This window comes from Bacillus rossius, chromosome 1 (genome assembly GCF_032445375.1).
Source record: "Bacillus rossius redtenbacheri isolate Brsri chromosome 1, Brsri_v3, whole genome shotgun sequence".
NCBI lineage: Eukaryota > Metazoa > Arthropoda > Insecta > Phasmatodea > Bacillidae > Bacillus > Bacillus rossius.
The window spans coordinates 117,302,535-117,325,534 of NC_086330.1; the positions used below are offsets into that span (position 1 = coordinate 117,302,535).

Sequence of the window (23,000 nt, forward strand, 5' to 3'; positions counted from 1 at the left end):
CATTGTCAGCAGTTCAGCATTCTCTGGTTTTAGAGATCTTCTTCTGTCACTTACAACTACAGAATACTTAGAAAAAGATCTTTCTGAGTCCACATTCGTTGCAGGTATCCATATTAACTTTAAAGCAGCAGCTGCAAATTCAGGATAATCCGCTTTCATTTTACATAGTATGTCCACCATGTCTATGTAGTTCACATGCGGTTTCTTCTGCTCTTGGGAAACCAGGTTTTGGAGTGTTATGTAGCCTGTTGCTACAGAGGTCTTCTGCACCTTGCAAAGGAAAGGTAGGTTCCCAATATTTTCTGGAATTCTTTTTCCTCCACACGAATGTTTCCTACATTTTGAGGATTCATTAGAGCGCTGATTCCCAGAAATAGTTGACGAGATGGATCAGTGTTCACCAGATCAATCAGTTTTATAAGACTGAGTTTAGCTGTGTTCTTGAACTGCTCTTTAAGGGCTGCAGAGTTGACAGTTTTCATTTCAGCCAAAATGTCTTCAACATTTTCAGGAAATATTCCCTTAGCCAAGACATCAAGAGTAGTTTGCAGTTTACTCAATTTTGTGCACAACTGATGAGCAGTAGGATACTTTGTTCCTTCAAGAAAATTAATTAGCTCTACAAAGGTGTTACAGTTTTGAGCCACAAATGTAAAAGTGGCCTCAAGACATTGTAACTCTTCCTTCAGGAGTCCCTTGATATATTTAACACCAGAGTTATCTTCGCTAAGCTGCTCAAAGAATTCCACAATGTCGTGCAGATGGAGTGCGAGGTATGATACAGATTCAAACCATGTGTTCCAACGTGTAACAACTGGCATGGGGAATAACTTGACCAGAGCCTTGTTTTCTCCATGTTTCTGGAGAAGAAATTGAAGGTATGCATGCCTCCTCTTTCTGGTGTTAAGAAAGGCCATCTTTACCTTACAAACGAAGAGGTTCAGTTCTTCCAAGTTGTTTTGCCAGATCTGCCCAACAATGTTTACTTTATGGGCCCAACATTTTATGTGGTACATGTGGTCACCAAATACACCTTCAAGGGTGCCAGCAGATTTTGTCATGTACCTGGCACTATCTGTAACATACGCAATTATGTTTTCTTCCTTGACTTCATATTTGGAGCATACATCAATCACTGCCCGAGAACAACAAACAGCATTTGCTGCATCAAGGACACAAGAAGCCCCTAAGATAACATCTTGTTCAGCACCTGGTTTCAGAATTTTAAACAAGATGTTGAAAACACAATTATTACTCTTGTCAGTGGTTTCATCTGCGAGTATGACCACATCTTGCCCCAAGAGCTGCTGCTTGATTTCCACTTCTTTTTTCTCTCTAAGTAGGGGAATGTACTTTTTCCTCATCCAATCCGCTGTTGGAAGATCACCAGCACCACTTACATGCTTCTGCATCCATGCAGTCAACTTGCTGTTGTCAAGTTTCTCAAGAGGAATACCTGCAGCTACAAAGGCTTCAACAGTTTCGAGAACAAAATCTTCCTTTTGTTTTTTTGCGCATATTTGCGCCACTCCTGCTTCTGGGATAGAAAGCTGTCGTTTCAAAGTGCATGGGGATCGTTTAGCTTTTACATGTTTGTCGCTAATTATGTGCTTGTTTACCGTGTCCTTACGTTCATGCTCCAAACGGCAATTACAATATTTACAGAAAAGTATTTTTCCGTCACTGACATATAATCCCTCATTCTTAAACTCGTCAGCACGTGATGCCGCAGTAGCTTTATTTTTCGGCATGATTAAGAAATTTAGCTTTCATTTATGCACGTCATTTGTAAACAAAGCCCGGAGGTACCAAAAACTAGTATTTACTGAAGTTGTAGCGAAAAAAATAAACCGCGGGAAGCCTACTTTTTACAGGCGAGAGAGCCTTATACCCGAAGTAAAAGGTTAGGTTATGTCAGGTCAGTGAAATAAATGTTTTTATTTATTTTCCGGAAGGGTTGGGTAGGTAAGCGTTATTTAAAATATTTAATGATCGTAAAATAAATAAATCCTTGCAATATGGTGCTTTTTCATTAGCGATCTGAAAACTTTGATTATGTTAACGATTTTGGCTCTCTCGCCTGTGAAGTGTGAAATGAAAATGAAGGCTTGACGGTAAACTGCTTATTCAACATGCACACAAAATTGCGTTACAGTGAAATTTCATTAAATATCAAGTGATCATTAAATATCAATATTCGCTTTCATTTTATTTTCATACGTATTTATTTAATGAATGCAGTTTTTGTTCACGTGTATTTTTCAAAGGATACAGCAAACAAGGCGCTGAGATTTTTCACGTTGTTGTGTTTGTTAACTTGTTAATTTTAGTTTACGATCGTCAGTTGTTAATATTGCGTGATCTCTAGTGGCTAGATGAGTTTTAAAAACCCTAACCTAACTCCGATAACGATCTTTTTTTTGTTCGTGAAATCGTCAATTTTTGTGATATATTGTAATTTTTTAAGATGAATAATTAACGTATTAAATAACCACCACACTGCAGTTGGATGACGACCATTTCTTCTACAAACAGATACGGAATTTTTGTCAATCAACCAATAGTCGGTAGTTAACGATTTAAATCAATATTGAGGTGTTTATTTGTGGTTAGAAAACATTTCACATTTTTCGCGGTTTGGGATGAATTTCGCGTGAAAATTCGCGATTTCGCATAAAACCATATAATCTTGGCTCTACTAATGAGATAAGAGAAGTCTGCAAATTACATCCGTAACTTCAGCATGAGGATTGGCTCAGACACAGGGGCGTTTCGGGCCTGGTTAGGAAGTGGGTTCCCACCAAAGAAACCAGTAAAATAATCACTCAACTTCCTTGTGGTTATGCTTGTTTTTATATAAATTCTAGTTGGATGCCTTCTACTGATGCACAATAAAAGAAAACATGAGTCGGCTATACCAAGGACTTGCCTGCCACTCAACGTCAGGCGTCCCCAGCAGCTGCTGCAGGTTCCCCAGGACGCCCAGCACGATGACAGGCTCCGTGGTGTGGCCGGCCCGTACAACGGCAGCGAGGACGGCCCGACACTCGAGCGTCTCAAGCAGCAGCCCGAGGTACGGCTGTGCCAGCATGAATACCTCCTTGGTCCAGGCCAGAACCAGCTCCTTGATCTCCAAGCACTCATCCTGCTGCCAAGAAAAAAACACCGCAGCAAATACACTAACACATAGGTCAAAAGTTTTGCAAGAAAAAGGCGGCATTGTTGTCACGCCAAGCCAATAGATGGCAGAAAATTTGTCCATTATGAACTATTATTTATTTAAAATTTAATTTTCCCGAGTTACTGCACCAAATAGACAAAAAGCATAACCTTTTTTTCAAAGTCCAAATGTACTATAGTAAAAACAAACATTCATTATATTACAAAAAGTTTTCAATTTGTTACATAAACATCATAAAATTGATAGATTAAATATCTTTTAATTTTTAAACTACAGATTTAGTAACCCTCACACAATTAGGTTAATTTCCATACTCTTGCCTACATTGTTTATTAGCGTTCTAGCTGTCCGCTATTGGTAGCTAGCATTATTTGACCGCACACGTGCAACTATCCGAACAAAGAACATCCTGCTTTGGAAAAAAATCATAACTTCTGAATAAATGCCTATTTTTTAACATTTTCAAAAAAAAAAGCATCTTGAGTGTAAAATTTAATTTGAAAAATTCTTTTTTAAAACATAACTCACAACCATACATATGTATGTAGACACTAAAAAATACTGATCAGCACAAAGCAACAGAGCAACCAAAACCATAAATTTCAAAAGTGAAACCAATGTATAAAGCAAATGATGAATAACCAAATTCATCTAAATGTTGCTTAAGGTTTTTTTGTGAAACATGTTGGTTAGCTTGCAGAACACATGATATGGGAGAGCTAAGATATGGCAGACCTTAGCATACTGTTAACACTTACTTCCAAGACTTAAAACAGTAAGGTTAAAAACAAATGTGTTAACTTGAATTAATATTTTAACGAGAAACAGTAAGCTGCAACAGTTTGCAATCTTATACAGCAAACTTTGTACCGAAAATCAGCATTTGCCTCGGCACCATTTCGCCTTTGGCTTTCTACCGGTTAATTTTTGTAGGCCACCCATAAGCCCAAATGTCTTTTTTAATTAACTTAACTCATGGACCTCTTTCATATTCCGGGTCAGTCCGGACAGCTAGTGCGTCGCCATTCATCAGGGCTAGAAGTTCCCAAGCAAGACTCGCTCCCATCGCTTGCGGGCTGTCAGCTTCACGTATCTCTCGCTTCACCTCACGTACGAGATAGGTTTGTCTATGCCTCCTCAGCGCCTGCAGTCTTGTCTCCCACTAGTATTTCACTGGTGCCCAGCATACCTAATCAGTTCTCTTGTCTTGTTTGTCTCACGATGGGTCACGCTCATTGGATAACGTAACGTGCTGTCTTTGCAAGCGCACGCAGTTTCCCTCGCACACACCCCCCTCATAACAGTTTCATGCTGAGTCTACAGGAACCATGGCTCCGCCCAAGAACCTCTGAACATCCCTCCTTCCCTGCTGTAGTCTAGGCCTTTAACTGAAGCCATGCGCCATCTCTTGGCAACGTTTAGAACTATCATTGGTAACTCCTGGGTTTGCTCACCAGGTGGCGACACCTCCTGGAGTCCTGTATGCTGAGCTACTAGCTTAGAACACCCACCTAGTGGCGCGAGCCAGCGGCAGCCTCGCGAACCAAGTTGCACAGCCACGGTTTGTTTTAATTTTCTTGTAGGGCCTACCCAAGCTATACAACTGACCAATCATAAAGCATTTCTCCACCAATTTTGGTTCTCTCCCCTCCCTTCTGGTCTCGACACCCTGGGGGGCAGTTCCTTTTGGGTACTTGTGATTTTTGCTATCATTGAGTCTTGGCTCAACGACCGTCACGGCTACTTATCGTCTTCTACCGCGACGAAGTTCCGCGACCCATCGAATCGAAAATATGTAGTTATCTAAAGTAAGGGTGTTATCCCAACTCACTTTACATTCGGTAGTAGTATTAAAGGTCGTCACCATGTCGCGTTTCGGATCGGCTCCTGCGGTGCTCCGATCCCCATCCATGGAGTAAATCTTCTGGATCGTGCTCACTTTTGTGATAAGTGTTCTCTCTCTCTCTATCTCTCACTAAGATTTCAATTACCCCCCCCCCCCCCCCTCTTTGAACTTATAATTAACTGCTGATCCTTCCGGTTTAATTATTTTTCCTTTTTCTACCACTGTGTGACCTTCTGTTTCACAGCGGGTTCCATGTCAAGAGCGGGAATCGTTTCCACTCCAGTCCGAGGACCAGTTTTCGGACCTACCCCTACTCTCCGCCTGTGCCATCCCCGGAGCTTCCGTCCTGTACTGGCTGACAGGATGAGTAGACAAAAAAAATTTGAAATGTAAAATTTATTATCTCTAGACTCTTTAAAAAACGAAAATAATCAACAGATTGCCACAGAGCGAAGACCTTTCATAATGGACCTTTTAGGATCTTAAGAAATTAGAAAAATAGACAAATAAATGTCTGAATATTATACAGTAATAGCCTTGAATTAATTTAGTATCATGTAAAAATTGCTTAATGTATTTCCACAACTAACAGGCCGGCCTGAGAAAAATTATTATGTAAAATTGATAAAATTATAATTCTGTTCTGTGAAAATGAATTGTCGACTGTTACAAATTTAGCATCCATAAATAGTGATTGCCTAATTCTAATCATAACTAAAAGTAACCTGTTTTTTTTATTATCTGATATATCTATGTACGCTTGATTATGGTGACAACGAAACTAGATCAGTAAATTAGATCCTGATATCCAGTGTTTCATTTAGTGTGCTTTTGCCGATTAACATTTACACTCAACCTGAGCAGTGTGTGTGGTAAATTTATGTGCTCCTTCAGATCTCCTCCTCTGGATAAGTTACTGTTTCTGCTGAACACGTCTCAAAACCTCTCCAAGGGGGTTGCATATAAGACGACTTTGTTTATATTTAATAAAAGGAGATTAAAGCGTAGTTATAACTTTTGTTATGAAAGTTCTGAAGGGATTAAAATATTTAATCTGGTTAGTAACCAGTTTAAAAACTATGCTTCAAGGAATCAAAATATGTTTACATGTAAAGTGCAAAAATATTTAAGCTTAAGGGTCCTGACTAATCAGGAGTGTATTTGTGTTAGTGAAGTGGGATAATAAAAGTGACAACAACTGGTGCTTCTAGTGTTCTATTGTCTCTAAGTGAAAGGCTCTGAACTTGTGTGCAGTCTTCTCATTGTGCATAGGGGTATTATGAGCTTTTAGCAGTAACTATAATATTTTATGGCTGATAAATGAAGACAAATATGGAATACAAGTGTCTTGGGTGCTTTCAAGAATCGATACCAGTTGTTTCATGCCAAATGTTTTAGCAATTTCCACTCTTCTAAAAATACAGTTTAGAAACAAAATACGGAAACAGAACTACTCATCCGCCCTCAGCTATTCTTAAATGCTTTTTGTAAACAGACCCCACTCGGATGTCTTGAGCAGGTGACAAATCATGTGGTTTTTTACCAAAGCTCTGCACATAGTATGTGTGCCCAGTAGTGATGGGTCAATTACTGTTTTTTCCCGGTTCTCGGTTCAGTACCGGTTCTTAAAAATCGGTTCTCGGTCCTCGGTTCTGACTTAACAATAAAATAAATATTATTCACACATTATCTATGAGTAGGGCCAATGAAAAATGGTAAATAAAAAAGGCCCATTTCAGTGAATAAAAAGAGTTATTTCGGTGCAAAACTTCGGTGAAAAAAAAAATTGTTTAGTTAGAAAAAATAAATATTTCGTCATTATAATTTTATACACACACATATATATATGATGTAATTATTGTTTTATTTGGTCAAAATTTATCAAAAACAATGTTTTAAAGTACAACATGTACATCTAAAATTTAGCACACTGCATTTGTAATTAAAATTCTCAAGATTACATACAAAAAATTTGGTTGTCTGTAAGGTCGGTTTACGGACGATAGTTTAACGTGACGTCATAACAAAACAATGTAGAAATGTTTGCATAATTTTATGAATAAAATTGAATCATTTATATTGAATTATCATTATTTTGTATGGATACAAAGGAGTGAAATGAAATCTACAATTTAATTTATAAATTTCTAATTTACTTTTATTGCACTCATTAATTCAAATATGTTTATTACTTTAACGAAGAGATTATTTTAACTATAACTTTTATACATGTTTGCTATTTAATTTCTTCCAATCTGTGTTATTCTGTTAAGGATAGGACTATGATAGTAAAAGTAGGAAACGAATGGGAGTGTTTCAAGTTTAATGTGCCTCGAAAAAATCAAATTGATGGTTGTTCGAATCGAGTGGAAGAGAGATAGATGCGGCGCAAGCGTACAATGAGCGTAACGGGACACAGCATAATGGGACAATGTGTGTCATGAGACACTTTTTCGTGCGTGCAGCCGGCGTTCATCGATTTATTAGACGCTGTCACGTCAAAACAATCGGAAACTGATCAGAAACGTTAGTGGCTCAAGTCCATTTCGACTATCTCTGAAAATCAGCTATTATATATTTCCTGCAAACTACAGTAAAAGTCCGTTTTAACGTAAATTTATAACGGCGCCAAAAGTTTATGTTATAGCAAATTTTCGTTTTAGCCAAAATTTTAAAAAAATCATATTTTTGTAGCATTTTTAAAATATATTATTTTCTCGCTTGTTTTTACTATGGAAATTCACAACAAAAGTAAAGGAAATATACATAAAACTTACTAAAATAACAATTTTAAGCTATATCAGCACTTGCCGACTGCGAAATATGAGACCGCGTGGCCGTGATAAGGCCACCACGCACATCGTGGCTAAGCGCACAGCTGTTTGTTTACATGGAGACGGGCGGGCGGGGTCACGCAAGGTCATGCCGGCCGCTTCCTGTCGTTTTGACCGCAGCTGGTTTGCTGGAGACATGTGCGCTAAGCTGATGATATCGGGTGCATATTTGCAAAGTTTTGAATACTTACTAACAATATGTAAACTCAAAGATGTAGAGAAATTTATTTTAAAATTTGTCACATTATTACTCACGTTGACACCTATGAAAAATGTCAAACACAAAAAAAAGTTTTAAAAATCTCTAATTATGTTGGACAACCATACAAATTATATAAAATAATGTTTCTGACAATTGGTCAGTAACACAAAAATAATCACTCATACAGACCCTTGGAAAATAACACAAAATTAAAAATCACTCTTTAAAAAACGAATCAATTTTCGTTTGCCTTGATTTCACTAGACTTTCGGACAAAATAAACTACTGGACCTCTTGGAAGTTCATCAAATCTTTCGTCGAAGCATTTGTATGCTGATAAAAACGACTGATTGTGTCAAGTGCCTTCATCATTGACGTTTTCGACGGAACAGATACGTCACTTGGTTCATCGTCATTGTCATTATCTTCAGACGCTCTTTCGTTTTGATTAGAAGAGACGAGCTCGACAAGTTCCGTGTTCGTCAACTCCCCGCACACGTCAACATTATCATCAGCCTTGGCAAATTTGTGGAACGTGCATGGCACATGCAGTTGTTCAGCAACGGTAGGCCAAACACCCGGCTGATCTGCTGAACCATCCGGCAATGCATCGTCAGGTGTAGAAGCATCAGTTTCACATTCACGGAAACCTGCATGCCTGAAACACGCAGCTATCACTGCCGGCGTGATCATCTCCCATGAAACTGCCATAGCCTGAATAGCTTCCAATACGTTCCACTTGCAGACAGTTTTCCCAGCAGCAAGTTTCCTCATCACCGCGTTCACAAGCATCTTGCGTAATTCCCGTTTCAATAAAGTAAACACACCCTGATCCAGGGGTTGCAAGATGATAGTACAGTTAGCTGGCAAGAACACCAACTCTACATTTTTCAGCTGAATGTCTGGATGTGCCGGACAACGATCGATAAACAAAACAACTTTATGATTTTTCATCCCCATTCTGGCGTCAAAGCTGTGAAGCCACTGCGTGAAGAGCTGCGACGTCATCCATGCTTTTTTGTTTGCTTCGTAAACACATGGAATGTTGGTGCACCTTTAAAAGTCCTGGGATTCTTTGACTTTACAATAACAAAGGGCTTTAACTTGTCATTCCGTCCATGTTTGCGCACAAAAGTATTGTCAGTATTTCCTTGCTTCGTTTTCCCCCTTTGCAAGGATCATTCCTTACTGCCAAAGTCTTGTCAGGCAGTAAATTATAAAAAATCCCAGACTCGTCGGCGTTATAAACCTCGGAGGGTTTGTACCTATCCAGTATCGATGCAAGAATAGGTTGCCAGTTGTTGACTGCTCCTTTGTTGACACTTTCCGACTCCCCAGAAATTTTGTGCAGTGTTATTCCTCTTCTTGCCTTAAATCTGTTCAGCCAACCATCACTGCATTTGAAGTCTTCGTCAATGTTCAGTTTTTAAGGCTAGTTGCTCAGCTTTAGCCTTTAACATAGCACCGGCAACCGGAATACCTCGTGCGCGATTTTGGGAAAACCATGTAAACAAGGCTTCCTCAAGATCAATATGTTTTGCAGCACGTAATTTTTTTGTTTTACCTGGTGCGCAATCTTTTAAAGCTGCCGACTGGATTTTTTCCTTATTTTTCAAAATAGTGAATAAAGTAGATGGAGTCAAACCGTAGCGTCTACCAATTTCACTTCTGCTGATGGACGGATTTTCACACTCTTGTAAAATTTTCAATTTAGTAGCTAGTTCTAAAGATTTTCTTTTTTTATCCATATCTGCAGCCAAGTACGTAGTAACACGTGTCGCGTATAACTAGACGTAAACAACAATGCGCGTAGTACCGTACACTGAAACTACACCATATGCAACGCTTACGATGCAAGTGTGAGACAAGTTATGATCATTTACGGGCTACAGTTGGCGTGATTCTAAATAAGTAATGCGCGCAGCGGAGCCCTGTCGCAGTGGGTTAACAACACTTGCTTTCATCGCCGCGAGGCAAGCTATGATCGCTGTGGGGCCCCACCTTGTGCGGTGTTGCCAAGACGGCCACATCATGCGCGTTGTTTCATTTGCCGGACGCGTGGAATTGTGCGAAGCTGTTTCTCATTTATTAAGGAAATTGTAGTTGTTTTCTCATTGTTTTAGAGCAAAAGTACAGGTGTGAAATCTATCGCTATAGTGAAAATGAGCCCACGCTGCATTCGTTATTTCCGAAATTTTTATCCTACGCAACATATGCAAAACTGACAGTGCCGATGGCAATTATCGTTATAGCGGACTTTACGTTATAGACCGTATTCGCTACTTTGGACTTTCACTGTAGTCCCCACCAAAACACATTGCTAACATTATTTACATGTTTCACACGTGTCTTTTCTTTACCAGTCGACTTGCACATCATGATGCCTTTTTCTTTACTGAACACGTAAAATCCTTCGTCGTCATATTCTTTAGCTCTTTCGAAAACACACTTTCGGCATTTTATCTGTTTATCCACAGTGACCACGGTAATATGACCAACATGCCACAAAAACTTTAACGGAAGACGATCATAGAATGCGGAAGAGATACATATTGCATCAACTCAGAAATAAAGAACTTAAACTCGACATACAAGCACTCGTGAAAATAAAATCATAGATCATTTCGACACTCGTTACTACCAACACCATCTGTGATTTGTCCACCAGTAGCTAAAGTGATGTTTATTGCCACTCTCTACTCTATGGGTGCTAGAGAAAAACAAAAGCAAAGATGGCGTCTCACATATAACCTCTTGGAATAATAAACGTTATGTGCAGGTTCCAGAATGATTCAAAGTGATTTTTCGCGATAAAAAAAAGGTTAATTTCGCGCAAATATCACGATTTCGTCATATTTCGTGAAAAACTACTGATTTCGCGCATCACAGCAAATTTTGTTAAAACGAAATGCAGTATATTAACGTCTTATCACTACCAAGTAAGGTCAAGGTTATTTGTATTACACATCATGTGCAAGTGATTTTTTTTAAATTTCGCGATTTAGTCATTAACGAAATTTGATTACCCCTATTTATGAGGTGTTTTAAGTAATAAACTATTGTTTTGGCTACAAAAAAAGCACTAAAAAGCCTGTATCCAGACTTACATCTTCAACAATTTACTGTGTATAACACTGAAAAAAATAATTTGTTTGTATTGTTCTGTCCACAATGTTTTTTATTGTATGCTTACAAAGAAATGCATTGGCATAATGTTTCAGTCTTTAAAGAGGCTATCAAAGCAAATTAAAAGTTTTAGTATAGTTTTCAAACTACAGTAAACACACCAACCTATTACAAATGTAATATGTATTAATAAAAAAATTTATTCAAAATAATATAGAGAACACTTAATAAAACTAAAATTTACTATATTAATCTAGTAGTTACCTCAAATAATCTACATACACCCTCCTTTAAAACATAGGAATAAAAAGAAAATATTACAATAATGGAAATAAATACAATGATTGTAAACTTTCAAAGAATTATAATAATAAATTGTCCATCTAAATTATTGCCTACATTGAATTCAGTTTGTTTGCACAGTCAACAGTAAATTACTGCCACACTTCTGATGCCATTTCTTACACAATTTGCTCTATTGGCCAGAATAATTATACTTTACAAGTGACAACAAGCATTTTGTTTGACCAGTCAATAGTAAAATACATCTACACATCCATACACCACACAAAAAAAAAAAAAAACATTAAAAACAATTTTTTTATCATATGTCCGCGAGATCTTCGTCAATGCTATTAACACTAAAAACAAAGACGTGCCACTTTCAAAGCAATCCCGTTTGCCTAAAAGAGAAAGTTACTAGCCATTCCGCTAGATGGCTGCAGATGCAGTGAACTTATACTCCAAAGCACGGCACGAAAAGCATAAAATTTTAGAATGTCGAAAATTATTACGGAAATTTTAAATCAATCATTAATTCTATTAAACAAAAATTCTGTGGAATTTGCACTTTTAATTGTTCTTTATACACCAGTCACCCATACTTACGTGTCAACGACTCAATTAACTGCCTACCGTATTTACTCGCATATAGGTCGCGGCAATTTTACCTAATTTGATGGGGAGGAAAATGAAGTGCGACCTATATGTGAAGGAGGTTTTTTAAAATTTTTGAGGAATTTTTTTTGCAATAATTTGCTTTCAAATGCGAAAAAGAAGTTTATATAGGTATAGGCAAATTTATTTACAATGTACACATAGTTAATTAACCAAGCGAATTTTCATAACAAGAAATCAAACACACAAAAAAAAATTAAAGGCAACATTGCACAAAATCAATCAAAAATATGTCATTATTTACAGGATTATCACAGTATCACAGTCAAAATAATAGTCTGAACACTCACCAAGTGTTTACCTACTCGTTATCTGAGTCAGACTCAGACGCACTAGACTCAGCTGGGTCATCAACGTCGTCGTTGGAGTTGCCGTCTTGTTCCCAGGTCGCTTTGTCTCCAGTACCATCTATCGCGCAGGAGATTCCAGTTTTCTTGAAACTCCTCACAATTATATCACGCATGATGAGAGCCCAACTCCTCGTGATTCATTCACACACCATGGGCAACGAATGTCTTTTCAGTTTCCCGCCTTTCGTCAACTCTTGCAGTCCGCTGGCCACCCCACTCCCCATACAGGCGACGGAGCTGCCCCTTGAAAGGCTTGTTCACAGAGACGTCAAGTGGTTGTAGCATCGACGTCAGGCCACCCGGGATAACTGCAATGTCTGTCCTTGACTCTTGCAGTTTCGCCTTAACGCCCTTAACCAAATGCGCGCGGAAGCTATCCCACACCAACAAGGCCTTTTGTTTTAGAAGACCCCCTGGCCGGCGCTCCCACACAGTTTTAAGCCAATCCTTTACGAGCTCAGCGTCCATCCAACCTTTCTCCTGAGCATGGACATGAATGCCCGGAGGAAACTTCTCTCCCTTAGGCAGAGTCTTGCGCTTAAAAATTACATAAGGCGGCAACTTTTGCCGTCAGCCGTCACTGCCAGCATTACTGTACAATGCATTATTTCATTTCCTGTAGTGCGGATAGTCACACTTGACTGCCCCCTCTCATTGACTGTTGTGTTCTGTGGCATGTCGAAAAAAAATGGCGTTTGATCGGCATTTGCAATCTGTGAGAGGAGGTAGTCATTTGTTTGCAGCATCCGCAGAACGAAGTGGTGGAATTCTAACACTTTGTTTTCAAAGTCTTTAAGCAATTTTTGGCAGAGTGATGTTCTCCTTCGAAGAGAAAAATTCCTACGTCGCATGAATCTGGTTGCCCACCCACGACTGGCTATGAAATTGCAGTGCGGTATGCTCCGTGCACGTGCTATCTCTGTCCCCTTGCACATTATCATTTCTAACGAAACGCTGCAGGCATTTTTCCGTAATTCACTGATGTACTGGTCACTTGCACGTCAACTTCAGGAAACTTGCCACGTTTCGGTCCTCTAAACGCACGCCTCATAGAGTTAGTGTTTTTCAAGTCGTCCTTTTGTTTCCTCCAGCCACGAATAAGTTTCTCACTAACAGAAAATGCCCGTTCCGCGGCCCGATTCCCATTCTCTTCTGCAAAAACCATCACTCCCAACTTGTACGCCGCTAAATATGAATTAGCATTTTCCATAATGCAAATCACTTAAAAAAAAAATTACTCTGGTTATCACTTTACTACCTTAACACAATTGAACAAGATAAAACAATGGCGTCACAGCATCTTCAGGACGCTCAAATTCCTTCCTCCCACACTTAGGACATTCCATTTGACGCTTGCCCGCCCTCTCTATATAAACTATCACGTTACTTTACGATATAATTAAACACAAAACGAGTTTTAATAAGCTCAGAAGCAATTCAGGGAAAAAAGGTATTTCACCAATAGGCCTACTCACGAAATATGCGGCGAGGAATCTGTACGACATCGTAGGTTATAAACAAAGTGACGAACAATAGAATAATTCATTTAAGCAACCAACAAGTTGGACAAGTTATGTACACAAATGGATATTTTTCTTTCGCCACAGCTGAATATGTACATTGGGACGCCATCTTGTGACCGGCGATCTACCAACTCTATTAATATTTTATAAGAGTATTAATTAAGTTGTGAAAGCAAGTTTAAATACTTTTTAATACATAGGATTTAATATATATGTATGTACACACATATAATTATTTATGCCACGTTTATCTTTTCTTTTTAATTATTAATATCTAGTTTATACTTCCACCACCAGGGCAGGGAAATTTCAGCAAAATTTATGCGCGCGCACACAGGACGATCCTAGGGGGAGCAGCAGAACAACTGGCTAACCGTTTTCTGCAGCTCGCACCCCTCCTTCGCGAGTCAGGGCATCCGAGGACCTATCTCGGCATAGGGAATTTGTTCCCCCTCCCCCCCCCTTCCTTGATGCTAGGGTGTATTCAGTGTAATTTTGTGCATGTGAAGTCATCACAGACGACCAACTGAACTGTGTAATTATTCAGGACAATTAAAGTACTCTTGTGTTCATACCGTCATTCTCAATGAATAGTTTAGCCCCATCCCTCACCCCACTAGCTATTCACCTGCATACCAGCCGGATGTGAATCCTGCTGCAAGAACAGCTCGACCTTCTCTACCCCTGTACACCCCTGGAAACAGGATACCTGGCTCTCACCCAAGAGGGCTCGGTGCGAGACATTCAAGGTCGGACCAATGATAAACACCTATATGGTGAAACCTGGACCACACGCCACATGAAAGCAGGGTGTTCCATTTTGTTTACCGCTGTTCCCTTTATTGTACGGTAACAACTCATTGCTGCGAGTGCTGGTTGTTGCGAGACATTCGTAGTTACGAGTTTTGTAATGCACCTTCAGAGTGCCTACGTAAATTATACTATCTAAATTAAACTGGTAATAACGAGTGCTTCCTTGTTGGCCCTTCCTTAAGTACGAAAGATTTAAATGGCATCTTCGAAGAAGGGGAAAAAAACTGTTGAAAATGTTCACGCAGTAAACACAAAAAAAATGGTAAACGAAGGGCGATGTTGCACCTGGATGGCAAACAAGTAGAAAAAGGGAAGGGGAGAAGCAATGGTTTACCCAGCCACTATCTTATCTGTGTCGGGAACTATGCACGTTTAAAACGAAAACCGCTGTAGATATAAAAAATCATAACAGGCCTTTTTTATTCGTAATTAAATTTACTACAACTTTTATTCTGTGCATTTTTTCAATACAAAGCACTGTTTTCGAGTTATAGTCTACAATTAAGACATTTTAAAAAGTCAGGAATCTAACTTGACTTCAATTTTCTATATTCGGTTATTACGAGTACTTGTTACAACAATTTATCACGCCATTATCAGCTCTCGTAGTAGCGGAGTTTTACAGTACTCGCTAACTCTTTCGTGCACGGCGCGCCGGCCGTTCGCGTCATTAAATTACCGGTGCGACCTATATGGGGGGAATCTTAAATACCAAATTCAAGACCTCAAATTATGGGTGCGACCTGTATGCAATGGCAACCTATATGCGAGTAAATACGGTATTTTAAAAATAAATTGAAACAAACATGGCGTCTTCTATTCTCACATCTCTGCTGAGGCACGTTATAGAGTTGCACACATCTATGAACTACATCTATGACACCTTCAACTGTTATGTTTTGATTGTAAAACGTACTTTGTTTACAGATGTGACGAGAATATGAAATATTTTCACGTGTAATTTATTTTACAGTTAGAGATGAATATTATTCCACAGAAGTCCATATGTGAATTGGACGTGAGTTGAGCCATTTCATGCTGCAGTTAAGTTGCAGTGAAGGACTATTTTCGTAAAGGGTTTTGCTATACTGCCGGTACCGGTACCGGCACCGACATTTTAGATGCGGTTCTCGGTGCCAGTTAAAATGCTGAGAACCGTAGGAACCGAGAACCGAGAACCGGTACCGACCCATTCCTGGTGCCCAGGTAGGTGGGCTGATAGGAGAGTGCCAAGCCACTTTGAAAACAAACCTGCTCTATCAAGGTGGCCAGCAGTTTGAGAATGACCGCCAGGTGGCCAGAGGTCGGCGATGCAGTGGGAGCGCCGGATCCCAGAGTCACATTCAGGAACAGCAGTTCGCGAACACTGGAACTGCCTTGCTTGGTGCTGACAAGGCTGCTGCTGGATACAAAGTGACTCGACCTGCACACAAGTCATTGCACAAATATCATACCACCCAGTAAATTCGTTAAGGGAAAAGTATTCAATAATGTTGAATTCAAATTGAATAATTCAATATTTGACAAAACAATTTTTATGTGAATATTATTTCAATTCTTTGTTACCAATATATACAACAATAGCCTAATGAATTTTAGCTTTATATGCATCACAGCTGTCCTTAATATTGCATTATAATTTGATAGGTATATATCTTGATTTGGTTTTGAAAAATAGTACCATGCTTTTATACATAACAAATAATCTGTAATTATAATTAAAATTAAAACTAATTAGAAATAATCAAAAATTATTTTTAAATTACCCTATTTTTATGTATTTAATCAGTTGGATCAACATTAATAAAATTTTCAAATTTAACATATTTCTACAATATAATATGACTCCAGGTATGCCTCAAACATGAACACACTATACTAGTAATCAACATGGTTTGCCAGGATCATCCTGAATCATTTCAAAACCCAAAATCACTTAGCATAAGCACAACCATTCTAAAAAAAAATGCTTTAATTATTAAAGACTAAGAGCATAATTTGACTACATAAGTTTACTGAAACTTGGCATAACGTAAAATTCTAATAAGGCCGTATTTGACTGTAAGCTAGGAAATAAGAAGTGAAGAAACAGTAATATTAAACTTTTTGGGTTGTTTCAGATGATATCCCGTAAGTGCTGAAAGGAATTAAATAAATAAATGATCATGAATTTCCGAAATATACATTGCCTAAAATGAAAGTGTAATATTTAAGAGGAAATGATAAGTTTTTCAAAGAATACTGCATTTCTTTAAAGAAAGAAATGAAAATTGGACAATAGTCAGAGAAAATTCATAAAAATTATAACAGAAATTCTTAAGGTTCACATATAAATGAGAATTGATTTCAGAACTGTAAAAAAAAAATTTTCTTTTAGAATTTTGTTACATATTAGGTGTGCACAGATGTGAACACAGACACACACAGATGTGTGGATACACGCACATTTGCACACACACACACATACAGACAAAAACACAAGAACATGTGCACACACACATGCATGCACACACACAGAAACATGCACACACACGTGCACACACAAATGCACACACACACACATGCGCAGACACACGTGCACACAAACATGCGCACAGGGCCGGATTTAGGGGAGGGCAACCGGGGCGAAAGCCCCGGGGCCTCCACAAACGGAGGGCCCCCACAATAGAGACTTCGGAAAAAAAATCTTTCAAATCCCGACAAGTAAACACTAGTAAACATATTTTCCTTTGATATTCTTTTATCGCTGTTTTACCTTTACCTACAGTACTTTGTCCATACATGATTATATTATTGTTAAATATTAACAGAAATAATTTATCTATATTTTTTCAATCCAATCAGGCAATCAGTAAAATATCGAAATGCCTATTCAGCCTATTCCCCGAATTTGCGTGTCGATACGAGATACGACGGTACCTGTTTCCCCCGTTTATTGTCTGTACGATCCGTCGTAGCGTTGACAAGTGTCCGCTGAGTGGCGTGCTTGAAGAAGGGAATCCCGGAATTTGATACATTCTCGTGCGTCTGAGAAGCTGCGAACTTACGAACATTGTGCAACAAATGTAAATCCTTTCAAATTTTTATGGATGTGAGTATTTTCATCGTTATCTTGTAATCTACAATATACACAGAATGTCGTATTTGATTGTGCAATTACAAAAACATGTTTTTCATATAATTCTTGTCACCGATTATATTTATGTATGTTTTTTAAATACTAAGAAAATCTACTTGATTTCACAATATATTATTTATTTATAAACTCGACTGAAAAAAATTGTTCATTTTATTTGGAAAATAATTTGGGCCCAGGGGGCCTCCGCTCCTCTGTTGCCCCGAGGCCTCCAGACCTCTAAATCCGCCCCTGCATGCGCGCGCACACACACATGTACAGACACATGCACACACACACACACATGCAGACATGCAAACACACATGCACACACACACAGATATATATATATATGAATGTAATTTGACATAAATACAGAATATTCACAACACCTATTTGATAAACTGACCAAACAATTGAAAGAAAAAATTCTATACAAACTTGCAAAGTAAATAGCATTCTAATTTTCTAGGGGCGGTATTAAGGGCTCAAGTCTAGTGGAAACCAAGTTGACTTGAGCCCTTAATACCGGGCACTAAACATTTTATGATACAACTCTTTAGTCTGTTGACTAATTCTGAAGTAATTTTGGGCCGTATGTCATTTTATATTAATATATCATATTACCTATTTATTATCTTAATCACAGCCACCTTATAACTGAGACTGACAAATTTCAAATATTCTAATATTTCTGGTTTGCATTACATCTGAGGTGTTTGTAATATAAGGACATCTTAAATTCAAGGTCATCTTAAATTCAGGGTCTTTTACATTCAAGACCTTCCTTAATTTCATGCTGTCTTACATACCCATATTACATATGAACTCATCTTACGTTTGAACTCGCCTTACGTACAAAGTCATCTAACATTCTAAGTCACCTTATATTCAAAGATTTATGTGTTTCTGGTCGTTAACATTCGAGGCCTTTTTAAATTCAAAGTTGCCTTATATTCAAAGTTGTCTTACAATGGTGTCCATCTTACAAAGATTATCTTATAATCGAGACTGTATTATACTCATGGTCACCTTATATAAAGATTATGCTATGTTCCATTTCACCTACACTTGTTATTTTATATATTAGGGCATAATATTTTAGAGGTCATCCCTTATGACTACATGGATATAATGCTTAAGACTAAAAAATTAAATAAATGGAATTAATATTTTTCCAGTAAATAAAAATAATTACTTTCAACTAGTACAGTAGATACATACTACCACTAACCAAATGAACATTTGACTGGCACTCAAATATTTATTTAACTGTCTTACTTTTATTCCATATACATTATTAACTATTGCTATAAGAAACATAAATGAATGATCTGAATGTTTCTATATTAATTGCACTACCCTATTTAAAATGATGTGTGATTTGCAGATACTAATAAATATTAGTCAAAATTATAAAAAAAAATAGGGACTATAGTAGTTTCCTTACTAGTTCAGCAATAATGGCCTACATACAATGCATGATGAAGTTTCTAATTTTAACTATAAAAAAATCAATAACAATACCTTAATAACTCTAACACAAAGTGAAATTTTAAATTTAATTACATCTTATAGGCATGCACATAAGAAACATTCACCAACAAAAAAAATTATTGTGATTCTATATAGCATGCTTTAATACAGAATAATGGTACACCGTTTACGAGAAAATGTAACTTTACAATAATTAGAAACCATTCAAGACAAGATAAGAAGGGTACAGTTACACAAACTGATAATTTTATGTCACAAATTGTTGAAAACATTTTGCATGTCTGTATTCCGAAGTACTATCAATGCAATTTACCATCTGTAAATGCTGTACAGAATAGGTCGTATACTACCATGAGGTACAGTAATTCTTTCCCATGTCTTAACAGCTCTTCAAATTACACACAATTCTATGCCACTTGTTTGTAATGAATGAACACTGATACATTTGCATGTTCTTATCTATGCGGTCCAATATTTAAGCTCACAGCACACAAAAGAAAATGTACCTTCCAAAAAATAAACTTTGCAGCATCCCTCTTTACAACACCCAATACTGACCCCATCCCCGATTATAATATTTGTATAATATTGCACTCACCTTGTGCAATGACTGTACAGCAGAAAAAGAAGGCTGTACTGTAGAGCCGGGCTGAAGGCCGCCAGGTCAGGGTGGTACGGGGTGAGCTTCACTGCCAGCAACTCAAATATACTGGGTTGCAGGGCCCACATTCCAATGATTGAATTGCTTGCATTTGCTATGGAAAAAAAGTAATTTTTTTTAGGAAACTTCCTTCTAAAAATATTTTTCTTAGGTAACATTTATTAATCTGGCATAAGAAAATCCATCTTCTGGCAATCTGAACACACTGCAAAAACATATACCACTACTTATTGTACAAACTGCAAGTTCAGTCTTCTACAGAGTGCCAAAAAACTCAAACCATATTTTTCATTTTAATTAAATGAATTACATAACTTAATGAAAAAAGATGCAGATCCAAGATCGCAAAAATTGCTCCCAACACGAACGTAGAAAATTCAAATATGAAGGCTGGCTTTGGTTAACAACTATTCACCCCATTTAAAAAAAAAAAAATAGGCATTTTTAAATGTCACGTCACACATTTTTAATTTTATTTAACCAAGCTGCCCTGTACAATGAGAAGTTAGTCACAGATATGAAAGGTGCAATATTTAACACGTTCATGTTGATATGATTGTGACACACATCGTTACTATTAATTATTGCTTTAAAAAAATGGACTTAATAGTTTCTTTCAGAAGTTTGTTGATGTCTTACAAATCTATGACATACCACGGGCTTTTCCAAGATGGTATCACTTTAAAGTGTTTGGAAACTATAATAGCATGATATACTTTTACCAGATAGAGTATAATAAAATTAAACACGTACTCATAATGTATTCAGTTTTTTAACAGTAACACTACAGAATGACTTACACTGAATAATAAGGTACCTTTAAATTTTAACACCATTAACCCAGGACATTAAATTTGTGCAAAATTAAAACATAATATTCTTATATACAGGCCACAAATAATGAAATAATCAAAAGAATTACACTAAAACCAACCTAGATCAGCAAGTGCTCTAAGGTGAAACATTATAACCATCTCTGCATCTTCTATTCTGTACTCTGTACTAGAATGTGGATTGGCAGCATTCAATTCCACAGACGGCACCACGAGCTTGTAAGCTTTCTCCAAATCCCCCAACACATACCTAAAATTGCAACCAAGGCTTCACAATGTCAACACAACACAAGTTTTTCTCAGTTACACCTCCTTAAATTTCCACATGACTTAATATTTACACAGAATTGTACAATACATAGGTATTTTGAACTGAATTGTTACCTAAATTACTTCAGACAAACTCAAAGTTAATTTAAATAACTAGAATGGCAACAAAATAACTATTTGAACTAGTTATAGACTGCCAGATCCAAAGTTCATTTGCTTCTCTAAGTGTTTCAGACTAAGATAAAAACATTATTTCCCAATAATTGTTACATAAGATAGTTTTTTATTCAGAAATGAAAATAATAGTATCATTTTTAGTGAAAAATCCCTAGTCTTCAGTAAAATAACAAAACCATGGGAACATTGATGTATCAAAAAGATAAATCATTTTGTAAAAACAGGATTATCATCCATACACTAACCCAAATTTCCACTATAACTGTACAGAACATACTATGCAGATCCTAAGATCAGAAAGAAGCAGACCGCAATACAACTAAACCAGAATATATACTGCTGAAAAGATCATGCAACAACTAAGCCTACAACATGGCTGCCAGAACATTGGACATAATGTTAGGGCTGTGCGAATGTGACTTTTTCAATGCAAATCAAATGTGAATCAAATAATTTCAAATATTTGCGAATAGCGAATATTTTTAAATTAAGTTCTAAGTATAAATCTGAATAATTTGGCATATTATAAATTGTTGTTTAAAAGAGTAATGTTCTTTAGCTTCAGATACATTTTTATTACTCAAGTAACATGTAAATTGTTGTGTCTCTTCTAATGTTTTAGTAATAAAACACAATCAGTGGTATAGAAATGTCTTCATCAAAAGCCAAGCCTACACCTTGCCATCAACATTACGTAAATTGCAGTGCAAAAAGACCAATTCCTTTACATGTTCTGGATCCAGGCATTGCCTCTTGGAAGTGACAATGTTCCCAGAAGCAGAAAAACAACGTTCTGAACTTCACTTCTTATTCTGAAAATTAAAAACGGCAAAAAAAGTTTATGAAAGTAAACAGATCTTTAATGTATCAGTTTTATTTTCCGCAATAAATAGTCAAGCGATTACCAATCAATATATCGAAGAGTTGTTTATTACAAATGCTCGTAAGCATGGTCAATATTCTGTTCTCAGAGTCTTTTGGAATCAAACATGTCAAGGCAAAATAATTTTTAATGAATTTTGTTTATAGTGTCTTTTTAATTTTATCTAATTATTTACGTAACATTTTCGGTAGTTTAAAAAGCGATTGCACTGGAGCAATTCTAGCAACACAATTCTCTGGCCATGGGCTGCTCCACAAACGGACACGTTTTCTTTTTTGCTGTAGCCATGATGGCAGCTGCGTTTACTCTTCTATCGTTAAAAAAAATTCTCTAGATTTGCATTAGTAAAATTAATAGAATAGTGACCAAAGAGTATGTGTGCATTAGTTTTTAAAGGTTATTATTGAAAGCTGATGCGCTGGCATTGTTTTAAATAGTTTTACACTTTTATATGGCACATGGCTCGCCCAAAAATTGTGCTAAGGACAACTGGATATAATAAATTAATTATGCTACACATCACGTAAAGTTTGTATTTAAATTGTACGCATTTATGATAATTTTCATGCTACATTGGCTTTAACTGTTCTCAGCATGCCCATTTACCTAACCTAAAATTTGATGTAAGTAAAGGTCCGCTTACAGTTTTTTTTCTTCCATTAAGTCTCTCGGGAAAATGATTTCTCGAGGTTCGACATACTATTATATCACACGTTTTGTCAAACAAAAGTA

The 23,000-nt window shown here is 37.2% G+C and overlaps 1 protein-coding gene across 2 annotated transcripts in view; it reads right to left on the reverse strand.

The window, feature by feature from the left end:
- The window catches only part of LOC134542984 (serine/threonine-protein kinase SMG1), a 322,401-nt gene that overhangs the window by 271,899 nt on the left and 27,502 nt on the right, over positions 1–23,000 (reverse strand). The window contains exons 8-11 of one of the 2 annotated variants that reach the window (XM_063387640.1): positions 21,040–21,188; positions 20,043–20,199; positions 16,084–16,255; positions 2,930–3,145 (exon numbers count right to left, since the gene is read on the reverse strand). In XM_063387640.1, the coding sequence (XP_063243710.1) occupies positions 2,930–3,145; positions 16,084–16,255; positions 20,043–20,199; positions 21,040–21,188 (694 nt within the window). Of the gene's footprint in view, positions 1–2,929; positions 3,149–16,083; positions 16,256–20,042; positions 20,200–21,039; positions 21,189–23,000 lie in introns of both variants that reach the window. The other variant, XM_063387630.1, reaches the window with a different exon arrangement.